Here is an 18,545-nt window from a genome sequence, read left to right as displayed (position 1 = left end):
AGGTCAGCACCCTAATCATCCTCCACAAGATCCAGCTCCAGTACTGTCACCAAAGAGGTCATTAAATGTCAGACCACTCAGCTTGTTACCAGCTTGTAACCAGCTTTAAATCACTCAAAATTATGTTTCAGGGTCTGTCCTTTCAAAATTGTCGTGGTAATGTTAAGATATCTTTAGCCTCTCGCAAACTGGGAAAAAAAAAGATGGGGTAAAGCCACATGGGAAAAGATGGATTTCTAATGATTTAACAATACGCCTACAAGCAGTTATGGGAGGAAGGCAATCAAATTAAGTTCATGTGATTTCAATTGTAAAGTAAGAAAAGTAAAAGTGAAGTCAGGCTAGTGACAAGCTAATTTGCCTCCATCTACAATACCCATATTATTTTTCAACAGCATTACATACAGCATGATGTTAACTGTGACACATGCATGGAAATCCCAAAGCTCCACATTTAATGTGACAAGAGCACATTAAGGTTGGAGGAAATATCTGACTCAATGTCCATTTTGTTCCCACCTTGTCAAGAGGGTGTCCACACTATTTCCCATCAATCTGATGCCAGCCCAGCAACTCATTCTGTTAATGTGGTCTCCTGGTCTGACTGACAGGCCTCACAATTTGTTAAGACTCATAGCACTTTACAGGAAAGCTTTTTTTAATCTGCCGAGCGGGGTTAGCTAATCGATTGTGTTTGCTTAAAACAGCTGTTGACTTTCACAGTGGAGTCATTAATGGAATTGATGATGTAGGAAGATGTCAGCGCATAGGCTCTGCATTTATGTGTGTCTGTTACCTCAGTGTACATCAATGGCCAGAAGAAATCCTCTCCCATACTGAAGCAATTATTTGCTTTCATGTCCCTAATTCAATTTAAATTTACTTTTCTCTGATGGTCTGTTGTGTTGGATAAACACATGCATTACTTTCTTTGCTGCGTGAGCCGTTGCATGTGTGAGTTGTCGCATATGTGTGGGGATGTCTGTCTGTGTGTCAGCCCGTGAGATAGCAAGGGACAGTGAAGAAAACGAGGCTGGAGACGGAGGCAGGCTTGTTGCCACGAGACATGACTGCAGCGTCTGGTAGAGATCTCAGAGCCATAAACACAAGTGCATGTGGGTGTGTGCACCCACCTGACACACACACACACTGCATGCTTCAATGGCCATGTGATTACAGCATGGTGACGGGGCTTCATGCCGTTATGTCATTACCAGGCAATTAACGGCGTGTCAAGTTAATTACAATTGAATGAGCACGGTAATTATATAGTGACTAGGGTGTGTGTGTTTGTATGAGCGTGTGTATGTATGTATGTGTAAAGGTGAGTTATAGTTTCTGGCAAGAGAGCAACCTTTCCTGTAGCTCCATTAAATTATGGAATGGACGCAACAGGTTGCAAGATGACTCAAACAGCCTTGCAGTCCACAATAAGAAAACACGAAGTCACTATAGAAAAGAAATGATTCTAGCTTCTCTCCCCTTCATCTCTCAGCTAAATATCTTGCTGTCTCAACAGCAAGTATAAATAAAACCAGTCTTAATTTTCTCTGTGTGTGTTTAAAGTCAGGCAGTGCATGTACGTATGTGCACAGCTTTCTACAATAACCTGATTTATTAAACAACACGATTACGAGAAAAACAGTTTCTGAAATCAGGCTAAGGGATTAGAAAGACCCAATTTTTCCAGCTAGATTTCCCCTGTATTATAGACTAAATAATTACTCGATCAATTGATTATGAAAATAATTGTTAACTGAATGTAGACGTACCGAAAGAGGCTTAAATAAAAACGGTTGCTCTGTTCAGCACATCTCTCTCATGACTAAGATGTCAACCAACTGCAAAAACCTGAGTAGGAGTCTATCACAGTCAATCTACTATCACAGAGTCATATCTCAGCATCTGTGCTGAACATCAGTTCAACTGCTGACTCACGAACTGTGTAAATCGAGGTAAATAAATTCACTGGAGTGTCCAAGTCTGTTCATTAACTGCTGTCATAAATTTACACAGCTTATCTCCCTTCCCTTCATCACGTTGTTCCAATTAATGTGTCTACATTTGTGCTCCTAGGTGGGTGTCAACAGAACAACAGCTCTAACAAGTAAACAACAAACAACCTCAATGCGTGATGTTTTTGTTCAAAGCAGATTATATTTAAAAATGTTACATATTCATCTATTTTTGTTGTATATTTTTATCAAAATTGATTTAACTACTAAAAAATAAATAATAAACAACTTTGTGTTAGAGCAGCATATGAATTTATCTGTGCTATAGTAGATAACATGTATTTACTGGATGTATCTGTATTCATGTTGATGAGTTTGTACGTTCAAGCACGTGCATGCACTGAATACATATACCTGTGTATATCTGTGCACAGTTTGCTTATGCATCTGTCTTCCAGGACTAACCTTGCGTACGTAGCTGACAGCGTCCTCTTCAGTGTAGACCTCGGCGCTGACCCCTCCCCTGCGGCGTCTGGCCTTGACCACCGGGTTGGGTGGTGGGGGAGAAACCTCATCATCATGTGAATCGGACTGGCTATTAGACTTCTGACGTGCCATGATTTGCTTGCATTCTTCCTGTAAAAACAAGAGGACAGACAAGATTGGTACAGGGACAAGAATGGAGTGAGAGACAGAAAAATGTTTTCAGTGGTTAAAAAAATACAGGTAGATCGTCTATAAAAACAGCATCCTTCTTGGACAAATAATATGAAAGTGGGGAAAACAGACGCAACTACTGTACTGTATTGTATCTTCAGGCAGGACAAACAAGATCATCTGATCTGTTATTCTTTTACCTCACAAATGATCACATGAAGAAGGGCTGACAAACCTCTTCAAACACCCTGTCTAACATCAAGCATCATGTGGATTCTTAACCAGGTCAGATAACATAACAGAACAGAGCTGAGAGAAAGCACAGTGGACATGCCCAAGCCCTGACCGCACGCTGTCTGGACATCTGCCTGCCATGGTATGGAGTGAAAACTATTAAATATTCATATCATCAGGCCTTAGCATGCAGAGAGAAGAAGGCTTTACCAGGTACTCTTCTCCTCTCCGGATAATGAACAACCAGGAATAAAGACATCAAAGAGGAGACAGGATGCCTCTGCCTAGCTGTTGTTTCAACAGCTGAACACTGCAGGTGATGAATTATTGATTGCAAATTGATAAAGACATTAGCATAAGTACACAATAAAACACTGTAGGTTCGTTTTTATGGGAGACAAGGGCAATGGGATAACAGTTTGTGGAAAGGTAGCCAGTGTCCAGTTCACGGTCTACATGTAGAACTAACAATGGCTGGTGTGTGTCTGTGTCCACCTGCTGGCACTGTGTGTTTATTTCTTTATTTGAGTGCCTTAGTGTGTCTAACAGCACAGTGTGGATTGAGAAAGCAGCACTATTCACCACCACACATTTTTGGTGCAGTGACATTATCTAAAACATTTTTTAGCAATATTTCAGTATATTTCTCTCTTTTTGCTGCTTCACTGCATTGCTACTGTGCAGTCAGAAAGAAACAAAGATGTCTCAAAGAGACAAGACTACAGACAGGCAAGTATTGCTGGAAGTGGCACTCTCACACTGCAGCACAGAAACACCACACAGGCAGAAATAATCAGAAAGAGAAACAGCACTTAGAGTAGATTTTTCTCTGTCCAGTCACTCAACAAAATATGAAATGTTATTACTTAATTGATAATTCACGGATTTGATATCATTCCTCAATTTTCAACAATCACACAACTCTTTGTCTGTGAAGTAGATATGAGCAAATCATTAAGTGAAAACCAAAGACTTAGGAATTTGTACGCTGCATTTCTTTACGTTGATACAGATATTCATCAGGCTTCACGTCTTCCAGAAAAGCCTATTATTATGTTCAGTGTAGAGCTGAAACAATTTGCTGATTAATTACCTGGTTGATCAACAGAAAAATAACGAGCAACTATTTTTCTAATTAATAATCATTTAGGGCATTTTTCAAGCAAAATGACAAAATATTTTCTGGATCCATCGTTCAAACTGCAAAGATTTCTTGCTTTTCTTTGTCTTCTTTGATAGTAAACTGAATATCTTTTCAAACTGTTTTTGTAAAAAAAAAAAAAAAAAAACAACAAGCAATTTTGAGACATCAGCTTAGGTTTAAATTGATTTTAATTGAGAATAAAAATGCTAATTTGTTGACGTCCTAGTTCAGTCTTTTTGATGTCATTTATTATCATTTAAACGTATGAATCAATTCAGTTGTGTTTAGTTTGCTTGTGCTAAAACAATATTTAAAGGATCATTGATAAGGACAATGATCAATGATAATTCAACCATTGAACACTGACAATCAATTAAGGAAATAGCTTGTTCACACTGATGCACATATTTGGCACCAAGAGCTAATGCAGACAAAAGATGCACTTTTAGGAAGACACCTTGTTTTGTATCGCCACTGAGCCACATTTCCACTGACTTCATAACACCTCTAAATTTTGGAGGGTCTGGAATAATACAAGTACCACCATTTTTTAAGGCAACTTCTTTCTCACAAAAAAAAACTGCAAAACTGGAGAAAGAAGAACAAAAAAGAGAGACCTATAGCAACTGGAAGCAGAGTGATCACTGAATGCCTTGAGCAGAGAGCACATATCAGAAATGCTGCTTCAGGGAGGGACCGACAGAGACACAGAGCAAGAAGGAGAGACAACCTGTGACAGAGACCATGCAGAAACCTGAAGAACCAGGGAGAGAGGTGGAGAGAGTAGATGACAGTGAGGAGGCCGTCATATTAACTGAAAACTGAGACAAACTGAACTGTCAGATCCAGACCTCACAACTCAGCACTTCTTGCACATTCTTTCTCAACTATGGGTTTCAATCATCCCGACAGCATAATGTAATGGGATTGGAAACAATAACACAGCACTGTCATAATGATACGAAACATCAGCCAGTTACAGTTGTCTAGAAGGCAGTCGTCAGCTTGCACTTTCAGTCGTTCCTTTCATCTAATGATCATTTTGTCACAGTCTCTTGATTTCACTCCCTCTTCTGTCTCTCTCCAGCTCATTAAATCCTAAGGTTACTGTGATGCTGTGTTCACTGTCTGTGTAAAACAATGTGATAACACAGATCACACATACACGCGCGTTCGCACGCACACACCATTCGGAGAAGTAAGCGAACACACTCCAGGACATGTACACACACACAGACACACACACACACACACTTCTTGCTTACGCAAAGTCACTGCCTGAGGGAGCACAGCCAGCAGCAGGAGAAGGGGGGAGTCAGAGGCAGAGAGCAGCATCAACACACACTATCACAAACACATGCAAAGGCAGACTGCAGGGGGAGAGGAGAGCTCGCAGCTCAAGCTTAATCAAAGTGGTAAAGTCTGCAATCAGGTAACACACTACATCCTCTAAAGACAGTAACAGCAAAGCCTAAACAAACATAAACTTACCTTTCTTTCATACACTGTAAATATATACATAAACACATCCTTCTCTAATCACTCCAGACAAACAACAAGTTGGACTCACAAAATAGCAAACACTGTCAGCATGCTGTTGTCTAGAACAATCATTAGTGATCACTCACACTAGGTATTACCAAGCATTTTTACCTTGCAACAAAACTTGCACACTCCAGCTTCATTGAGATCATACAGGTTAGCAGATTAGGAGGCTAACTACAGGGTAAGTTTCTTTGCAGAGGTATTTACCATGGCATGGAGGGCCCTTGGTCAGGCCTGCTGTGTGTCCCTCAGCCTGTCAGAGGCACCACGCATCAAGTCAAAGTGTGTGTCAAAGTGTGCATGGGAATCAACACACATGGATCCCAACCTCATACACATTTGACACACATGCCACACCGCAGTAGCATCTTGCCATACTAGCACAGCGACCGCTGTTTGTGTGCACACTCAGGTTTGAGTGTGTGTGTGTGTCAGCAAGTAAGCAGAGAATCCAAGCCAGTGTATGAGAGCAAGTGAGAGAGCACGAGTGGCAAAATGTCTGCAATCCCCACGACACAGCAGCTAAAGAACAAGACTACTGATGAAAACACTGATCACAGCAAAAAGCCTGTCTCTCCATCTCTCCTGCGCAACTCTGTCTGCTTTCTAGCCTCTCTTTCCCTCTCTCACCCTCTCTCTCCCTCTCTCTCACGCAGACACACACTCACAATCAGGTGGCGCAATGAGCGGGCTCCTCTTGCTTCCCCCCTGTCACTATGACAACTGGGTACTGTGAGCATCCTGAATAGTTGGTGGAGAATCTGAGCAGGAAGCTCACACACCTACATTCGCACACACACCAGTTCTGACGTCTGTTGACAGATTGTCTCTCTCTCTCTCTCTCTCTCTCTCTAACACATCTACAGTGATTCAGTTCACAGAAGGGAAAACGTCACACCCTTGAATACAGACTTCTGTTCTGACCAAATGGCATGTCTGTGTGTTTTGAGCCAGTGAATGCCTCCAAACATTCACACAGGGATACATCATCGTCCTATACATTCCCTGTTTGTGCCAGACACTGTTCTGTACCATGCAGTGTCTTTCTCAGTCCTTACTAATCTCCAGTCCCACCCACACGCTTTCCCCTTAGGTCAGAGGGTCAGCCATCAAGTGAGGACTTTATGTCTGGCTCCAAAAAGTCCTCATACTGTTGTGGTCAAAACCCTCAAACACAGGGACACAAGAAACAAGTATGTATGACTATGATTATGTACGACTTTTGATGTCTCATAAGGGTAAAAGTACAGAAAATCCTTCATTAGTCAAAGGTGAGATGAAAACAGCTGCAATGAGTCGTTACCAGAGACAAATCTTTTTTTTTGTTTTAGCTTTTCTGTAATAACACACAGGCTAGGCAGTTTGAAGCAGAGCAATTTATTTTTTCCAGGGCTATCCACAATAGCTAAGCAAAACACACCTTCAGTCAGTTTTTTGTAGCTATTTTACTTTTTTGCCATCCTATCTCAGTCTGAGGTAGAGTGACTTCTATTTCATTTTTAATATCCTGCCATCTATTCTATGTATTTACTAATATATCTTCTACTCTAAAATCAGTGCTATTGCCCTATGCCCCCCCCCCCCAAATCTCCTCTGCTCTGTCTGCGTCATGATCGGCGGCTGGGTGCCAGAGAGAAAGGACAAGAGAGGAGGGATAGGAGAGGAAACAGAGGACACAGGCGTAAGCAGGACACAGAAGCTCTGTAAAAAGTGGCCTTTCCATTAGAGACACTATGACTGTGGGTGAGAGATTAACCCAGAGAATGGAGATACAGACAAAAGATGACACACATCCAATCGCATGCACACTCGCTCCATGTAAAGTCAGCGTTATTAAACCATTATCAATTCCAATTTCAACTCATTTATGGATGAGTCATATTAGAATGAGCCTCTCCTGTTTTGTTCATTCCCTGAACCAATTTGTGCCAAGCAGATATGAACAAGTTACAACAAACTCTCATCCTAATAGCTGTGGCTAACCAATGTTAATCAGCCCAACCAGCCATCATGCCCAGCGCAAAAGCATTCAACCCTTCTGAGGGGATTAGTGGGTTTGCAATGCAAATACATCAAAATATTAATTCTTCCATCAAGTAGATATAAAATATTGCTTAGAGAAAAAGAAACATCCACATCCATAAGTGGTTACCTTAGATAGCCCTCGGCCGGTGACGTAGACAAATTCCACTCGCCTTTGCCGGGGTTGAAAGCATGCGAGTGAACCAAAAACAACAAGGTGCCGCACAAACGCACACACGCTTACACACACACTCAGGTAATGAAGCATGGAGAGCAGATCCACCAGCAGACCTAACAGTCTACTCATCACTCGGTTCCACACCATTACAGCACCACAATGGACAGAAAGTTCACTGCTGTATTAGGTCTGTATGTGTGTGGAGTGCTGACCTCCTGGCTATGAAACGATCACTCTTGTTATGGTTGCAACACAGATGCAAATTTAATCTTGCTGTCCAAACTGCACCTCTCCCCTGGGAATATTAATTCTCTGATTTTAACCCTCAAATGCACAGGCTAAAATTTAACCCTTAACCAAAAGTCAAAACTTACCCCGTGAACTGATGCAAGTTAAATAACTTTTTTTGTCCCCACAATGGAGAATCAGGTCTGAAGTAAACACAAGTAAATGACACTTATTTACTTGTGTTACACTGTTAGAATATTTTCGGTCACTCTCAGTTATGCCATGTAGTCAAATTTCTTTTAAGAGCTGAATATTTGCTGGTGGCCTTTGTCTGATATATTAAACTGAATAGCACTTATGCTGCTTATAGGAAACAAATAATGCTGTCTAATAACAAGGGAAGTGACTGCTCAGTCAATGCTGTGTTTGGATGTAAGACTGGTAAACTACCCAGCTAAACATCTTTGGCTTCAATCCTGTGTAGTTTCTGTTTATGTCATTTTTTCTCTCACGTGAACCACAGTTTAGCAGATGAAGGTGGAGGGATACAACGGGCAGATGGGAGAGGACAAAGAAGGACCACCATGGAGACAGGGGCTTGGGGTCTAATTTACCTGTAGGGGCCCAGGGTGGGCCAGGGAGGAGGCGGTTTAGGCCCGGGTCAGTGCGTGCACCCCAGGCTGATTTGACAGGATACACTGCTCCCAGCATGGTGGTGATGAGTGAACACACAGAGGCTGGAGACTCTAATTATGCTTATGACGCAAACCTCAGAAAGGACATATTCTTTGTAAAGTAGAACTCAGGTGAATTTCCTAGACTTAATTTACTGCATACGCACAACTAGCACACAGACATGTACACTAACCAAAATAGTCCCAGAGCAGAACAAGAGGAGGACAGGGACAAAGTAACAGAAACAAAAGGCAAAGTAGAAGATAGGGGGAGCTACACCTAATGCTCCTCTAAATGCTCTCAGCAGACTCAACAAACAACCAAACCCTTCCAACAAATTGTCAATCAGAGGCCTTTGAACAGACTGGTGGATTTGTTATGATAGGTCCTGATGACAGCTGAATGGCTGGCAGCACAGAAAAGCTTCTCATCTTACAGGGGAGGGGGAGACAGTGGCTGATTGACTGATAGTGAGACAGACAGAGAGAGAGGAACTCTCCCATAATGCAGCATGATGGGAGCTTTCAAACAGAGTCGATGCGGCAGGGTTTACATTTGTTTTACTTGACATGCTTTATGATGTGGTGAGCTACGCACAATAGGCAATCACCACAACATTGGCCTATATAGAGATATAGAAACAAACATTGCACTTCTGTATCCTTAATCTGCTCTTGTTTCTGAGAATTATAAATACAAACTTGAGAGTGCATTATTATAGGTTGTAGCCAATTAATCTAACACTTTACAGGATTAAATCTCATTTAAATTTATTCTAAAGGCAAACAGAAGTTAGTGGGTGGAAGTTCAAATGGGGATGAATTTTCTTCAGTTTCAGTGGAGACATGGAGAGATCAAGTACAAGTATGGAATATATAAAAACAGGGAACCAGGGGGAAAGGGGACTGAGGAGGAAAACAGAGGAATGAAAAGATAAGAAACAACAGGGACAAGGGAGAAGTTGTTAAAAAAAAAAAAAAAAAAAACAGGAGTGGAGCATGAGACACAAACTTATGACAGCCCTGTGAGTTTAAAGAACACAGAGAGCATTCTGCTAATCATAACACATAGAAACACACAACCACAACCATATACACACACACAGAGAAGCAGAAACTGTTGAGCAGCTAATGTGAATGGTGATACTTTAGAGTCAGTTGACCCAAATCACAAAAGAGACAAACTTTCCCATCTAAGCACTAGGCATATCTAGCCACGCTGACAGATTTAGTTCTTTTATTCTCTGCCACTGTAAAAATCTGCCCTGGCAATACAATGGGAGTGAATGACATTCTGTTTGAGATGCTCAGAAAAGTAAAGAATGTTCAGATTTCTCTTGTTAATAATCAAACACAGACTTCACTATCAAAAGACAGTTTTCAACCATCAGCAGAAAATAGCTAATAGCTAACAATAACTCTCCACAGCCTTCCTACGAAATTCAGAACAGTCCCTGAAGGCCCAGCAAAAGCAAAACAGTGAGGAATGAACAGTAAGATGCTAAAACTAAAACTGAACTGAATGAACACAACCAAAAGATGACAAAACATTTGCAATGAGACCTACGTTTCAATATAATATCAGAGAACAGTGCCACATTACTCACTCAAATATGGCACTTAGACTCGTGTCCAAGCACCACACACATACAGATGGAGTTGAGGAGTGATGCTGTCGTGTACTGAACATTTGGTTGCCAGTGCAGGTGGTATGTTATGTACAGATCAAAGTGTTGATTTTCTACATAGCTGCAGTGAAAACTGCAGGAGGGGGAAGATGTCTCTTAAGTCATCATGTTATACACTGGTGTAGCCAAGAACACGAGAGGCCAGCCAGACAGATAGTGTCTTTTAATTAGCTCAAAATCGCTGGCATTAAGTCCATGTCCAGGAAACTAAACTCAAGTAACAACAATAACAAAAAAAGAAATCATGAATAAAGGAGTAAAACACTGGGATCACAGACACAAAAGTAAACTCTGGGGATTCTTACTTGGAGAGAGCACGGCAAATCCATAGAAAAACGAGGGTCAACACAGAAGACAAATCCATGATGCAAACACAGACAGGATCACATACAGAGACAAGACCACCGGCACAAACTAGACAAGACAGCGGACTTGGGCTTGAAAAGAAACTGACAAAGAAATAGGGGGGACAAGACTTACATACACAGACTGATAATTGGCAACAAGTGATTCACATCAGGGCGGGGCAGGCAATCAACAAGGTGGGAAACAAGACAATGACAGGAAGTAGACTAAGAACAGATACACACAGCACAGGGCTTCAAAATAAAGAGGAAATACTGCCAAAACCAGAAACAGGTACACAAGAAGCAGGATTTCAAACTAAAGCAGAAATTACTGAACAAAACCAATGAAGAAACCAAAACAAGAGTCTTCAGATAGTCCATAAAGATTTCAACAAAAAGACTTCAAAACTCATCATGGGCTGAACATGCCAAAGAGTCCAACAAAAGAATCCAAACCCCCCATAACAAGTTCAATCCAAAACAGAGTTCAAACAGATCACAAGAAGTTCATGCCGCCAAGGGGCTGATCATAACACATCATATCACATCATCATAGACTTAATGTTCTCAGAGAAAGCAATAAGAGGTGGAGACAGGGGAGATATTAATTAAGGATGTGACATTCCCTATAGAAATATAGTGCCACAAAAGGAACCAGGAAACCAAGTCAAAGTTCAAGTCAAAACTTTCATAAATGTGGGCAAACAAAGCCAGCAACAGCGCTTCTGAGATGCCAGAAAACACTGTTGAGCCTTGTGAAGATGCAATGTGCCTAATTCAATAAAACATCTGCGGTGGCAGCTGCCCACCTGATAAACTGAGTGATGCATCCACGCTCACACATTCAGTCTTGGCACTTTTAGCTGATGTTGCCTGTGGGACAGATCTGTAATGATGGAGACTGATGAGAGCTAGTCATCATTTCTGGGTTGGTGCCGTGTTCCTTTTTACCTTACCTCACTTATTATCCACATGATTGCAGCAACACTGTTTCGATGCCATACGTTTGCCATAATCTCCAACAATAAGCTTCTGTAATAAGAAACATACTGGCTAATTACATTACACTGCAAACTAAACAGCCATCTATGCTGTAAACTTATAGTAAATAACAGACACAAACACATTTGCAAATAGCAAACATCTGCTAAAAGACAGTCCTGTTGGAAACCTTTAAAAACTATGCTAAGGTGTCACATGAATACAGCCTTTTTACACTGCAGTGTGTTCCAAAACATACGGTTCACTTTTCAACAATTACACACTGAGCTGTGAGAAGATGAGAACACCCATCTGAAGCTACTGTTGTCGAGATCAAAGACATCATTACCATGCATAAATAGGCAGGATGAAAGGGAGCGAGACGCCTGTTATTTTCCCATTCACAACGTCAGCTGGGGACCAGAGACATATTATTATATGGAAACAAAAGTTAAAAACAAACTAGTCAGACTGATGATTTAGTGTGCTCTCAAGTGTGCTTGTAATGTGCATGTGTCTGTCTGTGTGTGTGTGTGTGTGTGTGCGCACAGGCAAGGGATATCAAATAGAAAAAAAAAGAAGGAAAGCATGTATGTAGAGGAATACATTAAAAGAACTGTGAAAGTGGACGATGAAAAAACTGAGCCAGAGAAAAGAGATTTTCCAGATAAGATTGTGAGAGCTGTATGAAATCTTTGCTCTGCAGATATGAAATGAGGTTAGGTCTGGCAAAAGGAGAGACAGAATACCCCAGTGATCTAATTGGCACATATGAGAGGACAGGAGAAATAAACTTTGTGAATAAAGGAGCTCATTGAACACAGGACAGACTACAGTCTAACAACCCTCTACTGTTGCCTTGGTTACCGCCTCTAGTGGGCGACGATTGCTGACGAAAATGGCTGTGAGAGACGAGAGAGAAACACACACAAACATGGAGGGTGAAGTACAGGAGAAAATGTGATGACAAAGGTGCATTTTTTTTCTATATTGATATTTCTTTGTGTTGACAGCAAAAGCTGCCTCCTCTGAAAGACAACACGAGTCAGAGACGAGGCCTTGGTTCAATTTGAATTCTTAAAATTTGGGTTATTGTTTTGCATTTTGAAAGTGTCTTCATCTACTGGCAGTATTTTTTTTTGCTGTTCTGAGAAACAAAAGGTATTCTGAAATTTAAGATGAACATTTTGAGCAATTGAACACTGGACCTTAAGACCAACAAAACACAATTCAGAAAACAAGATCTGCTGTCTGCAGTCCTAAATCCAGATTAAATGGACATGGCTTGTTGAACCAAATATTGTCCTCAAAGTTACCCTCTGCAGGGGGAAAGCAGCACAATAAGCTCCTTAAATAACTAGGACACCACAAAAAACATACAATTCCACAAATGACTGACCTCACAACACAAGCACAGATTTGAATTGCTTGACTAGAATAGCGTTGGGCAACCATGGGCCTAAAAGGGCTGAAAGCCTGAAGCTTTTTATTCCAACCACTTGTATACACCAGGTGATTTAACTAACCATAATGCAACATCACAATTTTTCAAGCCCACCTCCATAAGCAATACATTATGTGTAACTCAATGCATAAATAACACAGAACCAGGCTCAGGCAGAATAAGTACAACCACACCTCAGTCTAGTAAAACATTACTAGTATAAAAGGTGTCCTCAAAATGTGACCTCTTGATGTTGATCAAAATGATATTTCCAGCCATGTAAAAAGAAATGTTATGTCATGTAAGCATAACAATTTAACCCTATCACACAACACACTTTGCATTTTCACATAATAAAGGGGGTGTGTTGATCACAACAGAAAGTCTTTGAGGCTCATTTATTCCTGAGATGGGACACACATGGGAAAGGTGTGCAGCGTATGTCACTTTACAGCACGAATCACTTGCACCCTGCTACCGTATTGCTTCTGCTGAGCTCTATCACAACCATTAGTATTCATGCAGCCTCTCTGACTATGCAGCATTACAGTCCCCACTAACAGCAGCAGCTCCACTATCAATGCTGCGCCTAATTCGACACAGTGTCTTCTTGACCACAGAGAAGTGTGAGACCACTGCTCCAGATTCTGATAGCAGACAGATGCATGCACATAATCAAGTGCAGGACACACAAGAACAAATAGACCAGCCTGACCTTGACCGTAAAACTTCTCGTGCATTCTGTCCTAAAACCTATGCTTAATATATTGCAGGTGCAGCCTGTTGTTATAAATAAGCATGTGATTGAGCTTCCTGGATAAATAAATGAAAATATACAATTTAATTGAATATAGTGGCATAGTAATAATGTGATGAAATCTTTGATTTTTAAAACAAATTGTGTAAAATACCATCTGTCATTTTAAAAAGTGAGCAAGTCAGATGACTCTCACATGCTACCACAAATACCCACACACCACTGCAGCCAGGACAGAGACCCTCCTCAAGGCATCATTATGGTGAACCTGAGTCCTCCTATATCTGATGTCTCTTCACAATCACTTCTCTTGTTGGAGACCTCTTTTCAAGGCCTAAATTCTCCTCAGGCCACAATCGACAGCCTACAGCTCCACCTCATACACCTTTATGATCTATTTGTAACAGTAGTGTAAGAGTAGAGCCCATTGTTCAACCATACAAATCTTGTGATGCACTCATGTGCAAACTACCCATGTGCATCTCTGCTTGATCAAAGCAAAACACTGAGAAAGAACATCCATTTAGGCTAAATCTCGAGACACTCTTTTAATGTTAACTTAGAATTCAGGGCACAATAACAATTTTTCTACACACTCAATCGGCAATTTATTAGGTACTAAGGTACTATTAGCAAAAACCCATGCCATCTACAACAGTACTGCAATAAATCCTCCCTTCATGAAGGTCATAAAATTCAGTTTTCATTGAAACTGTTTTAGAGATTCAACTGCATGAGAATTTTGGAGGATGTAGTTTGTGGTGCTAATGAACAGCCAGTGTTCTGCTACAAATTAGCAATCAATGGGGTGGACAAGGAATTAGAAACACCTGTCCATATAATGCAATGGAGTTCAACAGCAACACAAACTGCAGCCTCCAAAATGACCATAATGTTCAACTTGTACCTAACAAACTGCCAACTGAGTGTTCATCCTATGATACTTCATTAAAGGCTGAAAAAAAAACTGACAATCTTAGCTAAGTTTGCTTATTTCTTTAAACCAACAGTATAGTATGCCTCCTAGAAGATTGTAAGCTATAAATACAGCAGGAGTCAATGAAGTTCACCTCAGAAAGAAAAAAAAATACATCTTGCCACTATATGAAGGTGCCAGCTGGTGCCAACACATTAGCTGAAAAGAGACATACACACACACACACACACACACACACACACACACACACACACACACACACACACACACACACACACTTACAGTACATGGTGACAGTCCCGCTGTTTGTGGGCCACGGGGAATGTGCTACAGAGGTTGCCCCTGTTTTCTAGTTATGATCTTTCCTTTCCCTCTGTTCACAAAAGCCTACTCTCCTGTTTGTAACTGTTATCTTTTAATGAGTGTGTCTTTTCTTTTGTCTCTCTGCTCACAGACAGATAGATAGACAGACAGTCCCTGAGCCTGCAAACAGGACACTAGCCTTTTATGGGTGCTCATCTCACATTCCCTAATGGATTCTTCCATTATAGGGTGAAAAATGAAAGCTCTGTTATAACAGTTTGAGTACAGCCTGTTTTTTAACACAGTGGCTGGTTGGGGTATTCTCTGTCTGGCAAAGACAAAAAACAGTGTTTGCACACAGTGTATGTGTACACATGAAATACCAGCACAATCAATGAGATTTGTATTTTTACACACACAAGTATCCACAGACAACAGAATTCCACCTAATAAATAAGCCTATACTAGCCACCTTTAACTCTTATCATTTTAAGACTCTTTCACTCACATAGCCTTTATTACAATACATGGTGAGAAAACACTACAATCTGAAAAGTCTACAAGAAAGCACTACTTGGCACACATTGCAATGAACATTTATGTCACATATGATACTCAGGTCAAAAAGTACATGGTAACTAACAACTTCAAGCTCACCACATAAAAAATTCAGGCTACAAAGAGCCTCAAATAACAAAAAGACCCAGATTTAGAGATCCAAGTCATACAAACACATAACTTTGTTACCACCAACCTTTTCCAGCTTTTCAAAATGCTCCCGCAGGAACTTCATAGGACGCTCAGGCTTAGCGATGCAGAGGTTCACAATGCACTCTTTGAGGATCTGCTGGATGTTGTGCTTCTGCACAAAAATTTCACAGCCCTTCAAACTCTCGTCTTCTTCCAGAGTGGAGGAGGAGGTGGCCATCTTATCTTTTATCTCTGTGGCAGTGGGAGAAAACAGGGTGGACCATGAGAGGAGGGGAGGGCAAGCAGAACAGAGATGAGGACAAAACAGGGTGGCAGGGAATAAGAGGGTTGGAAACACAAAATTGAAGGGAGGGGAAAAATGGGGAGCACGTAAAGTATGATAAGCGGAGAGAAGGGGAGAGAATGGAAGAGCAATGGATTGTGGGTAGCAGGTAACATTTTCACTCTGTTGCCTGTGTTTCCTATGTAGGGCTTCATTACATGAACTACTGTTAGAAGGCAATACCCTAAGCAAAAAAAAGCTTAGTTGTAGAAGACGCTTGTACGGTTGGGAAATGTGACTATATAAACTCAGGGACAATGAAAATTTGTCAACTGTGAGATTTTGCAATACTGTTTATATCAAAGTAGCTACCCATGTAATATCTCGAGTGCATTTCACCTCTGTAATTCATTACTGTAATTCAGTAATCAAGGCTGCTTTGTGGCAATGTTGGACTTTTTGTGATTTTTACTTCATTATAATGACGCACCTTGATTTGTCAGGTTTTCGTTTGCAGGGTTAGCCAAATGCAGACATTCCTATCTGATTATTTTATCTATAAACATTTTCTCAAGTAATTTTCCTATAAAAGAAATATATCAACATAAATCAAATTTACAATTACAAATACCCTTCTATTTAGTTGACATATTATTAGTGAAATTGTATCCCTCGACAAATGTGTATACTTTTAACCGTGTCTTTGAATGTGGGCAGGGGAAAAGAGGGTCATCCTTAAACTGAAAATGGCTTAAAGCATATTCAACAAGCACATTTAATAAGGTACACATCTTGTACTAAAACAATGAATTACTAATGCATGACCATTCATGTCCTTCTATGTTTCTTTGTGGATGAAGATGACAGATTATGAACGTTTTGTAAACTGGTGTTTTAACGGATATGATGTTATTTGTGAAAGTAAACACTTCAGCATGTGGAATCAGAGCAAATTATTTAACAGTGTAGGACAACAGCTACGATTTTGTCAGACAACAGTTATGTCAAATAACACAGCAAGCCAGGAAGCTGAGCAGGTGTAGCTAACTGTTAACTACCCTGAATCACTTCCTCAATGGGAAACCGCGTCTATGGTATGCTTATTACTGCATAATAAATCACAATCATTTATTATTTTAGGGCATGGCGTCTACCGAGTGTAGTCTCTTTACAGCAAACAGCAAGGCAGTGCCTACATACAATAATTTCCCCATGTCTACTGTGGAGCTAGTGATGAAACTGAGCACCTGTGCAGTTGCATTCAACACACAGCTAACCCAGCTAGCTTTGCTAACCTTACAATGACAACCAAACCACAACGAAGTGGAAATACTACGACTACCACGGCGTGAACGCTATAAAGGGCCAGGTCTAAATCGCTATTTAGTGTTCCTAATAACACGGTCTAGTCGGTGCTCTCGCTGGTGTCCCTACCGTTATTTTTGGAGGATGCTCAGTGAGAAAACACCTCGCTGGTGGTGGGAGATAAGTGAGATACCGTTTGTTAGCTGGGATGATGCTGCTGCTGCTGCTGCTGCTGCGGTGCCTCTCCGCTACCACGGCTCGCTCTGCGTCAGTCCCGATGACGTCAATCTGTCATCCTCTCGACCGCAGCGGCGCTCTCTCGAGGCCCAGCGGCAGCGAGCACGCGCCAGCCCTTTTGCAGGTAAAAATATTTAAAGGAAACGCCCGCCCTAGAAAGAAGTAGGTAAAGGTTAAGTGGGACAGTTTTTTGGCATTTTTTTTCTTTACAATATAGCAGCTTATCCAGTCCAAGTAACCTCCTGAAATTATTCAAATTAAAGAAATAAATCAATAGTTCACTTCATTCTGTCACTCTCCTTTGCAAACGTGTAACTGGCTCACTGAAATAGCACGACGTAAATTTTGTATTAGGTTGGAGTTGAGTGTGTGATATGACGTTAATTTTGCCTTAATCCTGTGTAGCCAGAAAATGCACTGAGATTAAAAAAAAAAAAAAAGAGCTGTTGGCACTTCTTAATTCCACAATCTTCAGACACTCTGTGCATCTGTGTACAGATCTGACACAGCTGAATACACATGCATATTTTACCCAGAGCCACAACCAATACTCCTATCCCAGAATAACCTACTACCAAGACTCAAATTTGTCATGTGTTGTCAGTAGTTTACCTGTATTTGACAAAACGCGAATCTTAAAAGTGAAGGAATGTGTACATTTAACCACAATATCAACTGAAACAATAACTGTTTGATTCTGTTTTGTCAACACTAATGAGTACGAAGTGCTTTACAGAAAGATTCAATTTCATTATTTTACACTCACATAAAACACAGGGCTGATTAAATAAAAATACAAAAAATACAAAATAAAAACACAAATATACATAAGAGGAAAAGTAAAGTTAGACTTTGATACAAGAAAGCTTCAGGCCTGAAAAAGGTGTGCTTGTGAATGCGAATAAAGTTTGAGTTTTTGAATCGAAAGCTATCGTA

At 40.7% G+C, this 18,545-nt stretch overlaps 1 protein-coding gene across 2 annotated transcripts in view; it reads right to left on the bottom strand.

The window, feature by feature from the left end:
- prkar1b (protein kinase, cAMP-dependent, regulatory, type I, beta) overlaps window positions 1-17,625 on the bottom strand; it is a 58,747-nt gene extending 41,122 nt beyond the window's left edge. The window contains exons 1-3 of one of the 2 annotated variants that reach the window (XM_041063560.1): window positions 17,502-17,625; window positions 15,849-16,036; window positions 2,421-2,591 (exon numbers count right to left, since the gene is read on the bottom strand). In XM_041063560.1, the coding sequence (XP_040919494.1) occupies window positions 2,421-2,591; window positions 15,849-16,022 (345 nt within the window). In that variant the 5' untranslated portion in view covers window positions 16,023-16,036; window positions 17,502-17,625. The remainder of the gene's footprint in view (window positions 1-2,420; window positions 2,592-15,848; window positions 16,037-17,501) is intronic. The other variant, XM_041063561.1, reaches the window with a different exon arrangement.
- Window positions 17,626-18,545: the final 920 nt, after the last annotated feature.

The sequence above is a fragment of the Toxotes jaculatrix genome, chromosome 18, assembly GCF_017976425.1.
Source record: "Toxotes jaculatrix isolate fToxJac2 chromosome 18, fToxJac2.pri, whole genome shotgun sequence".
Classification (NCBI taxonomy): domain Eukaryota; kingdom Metazoa; phylum Chordata; class Actinopteri; family Toxotidae; genus Toxotes; species Toxotes jaculatrix.
The sequence above is the reverse complement of the archived record's forward strand: the minus strand, read 5'-3'. Positions and strand labels throughout refer to the sequence as shown.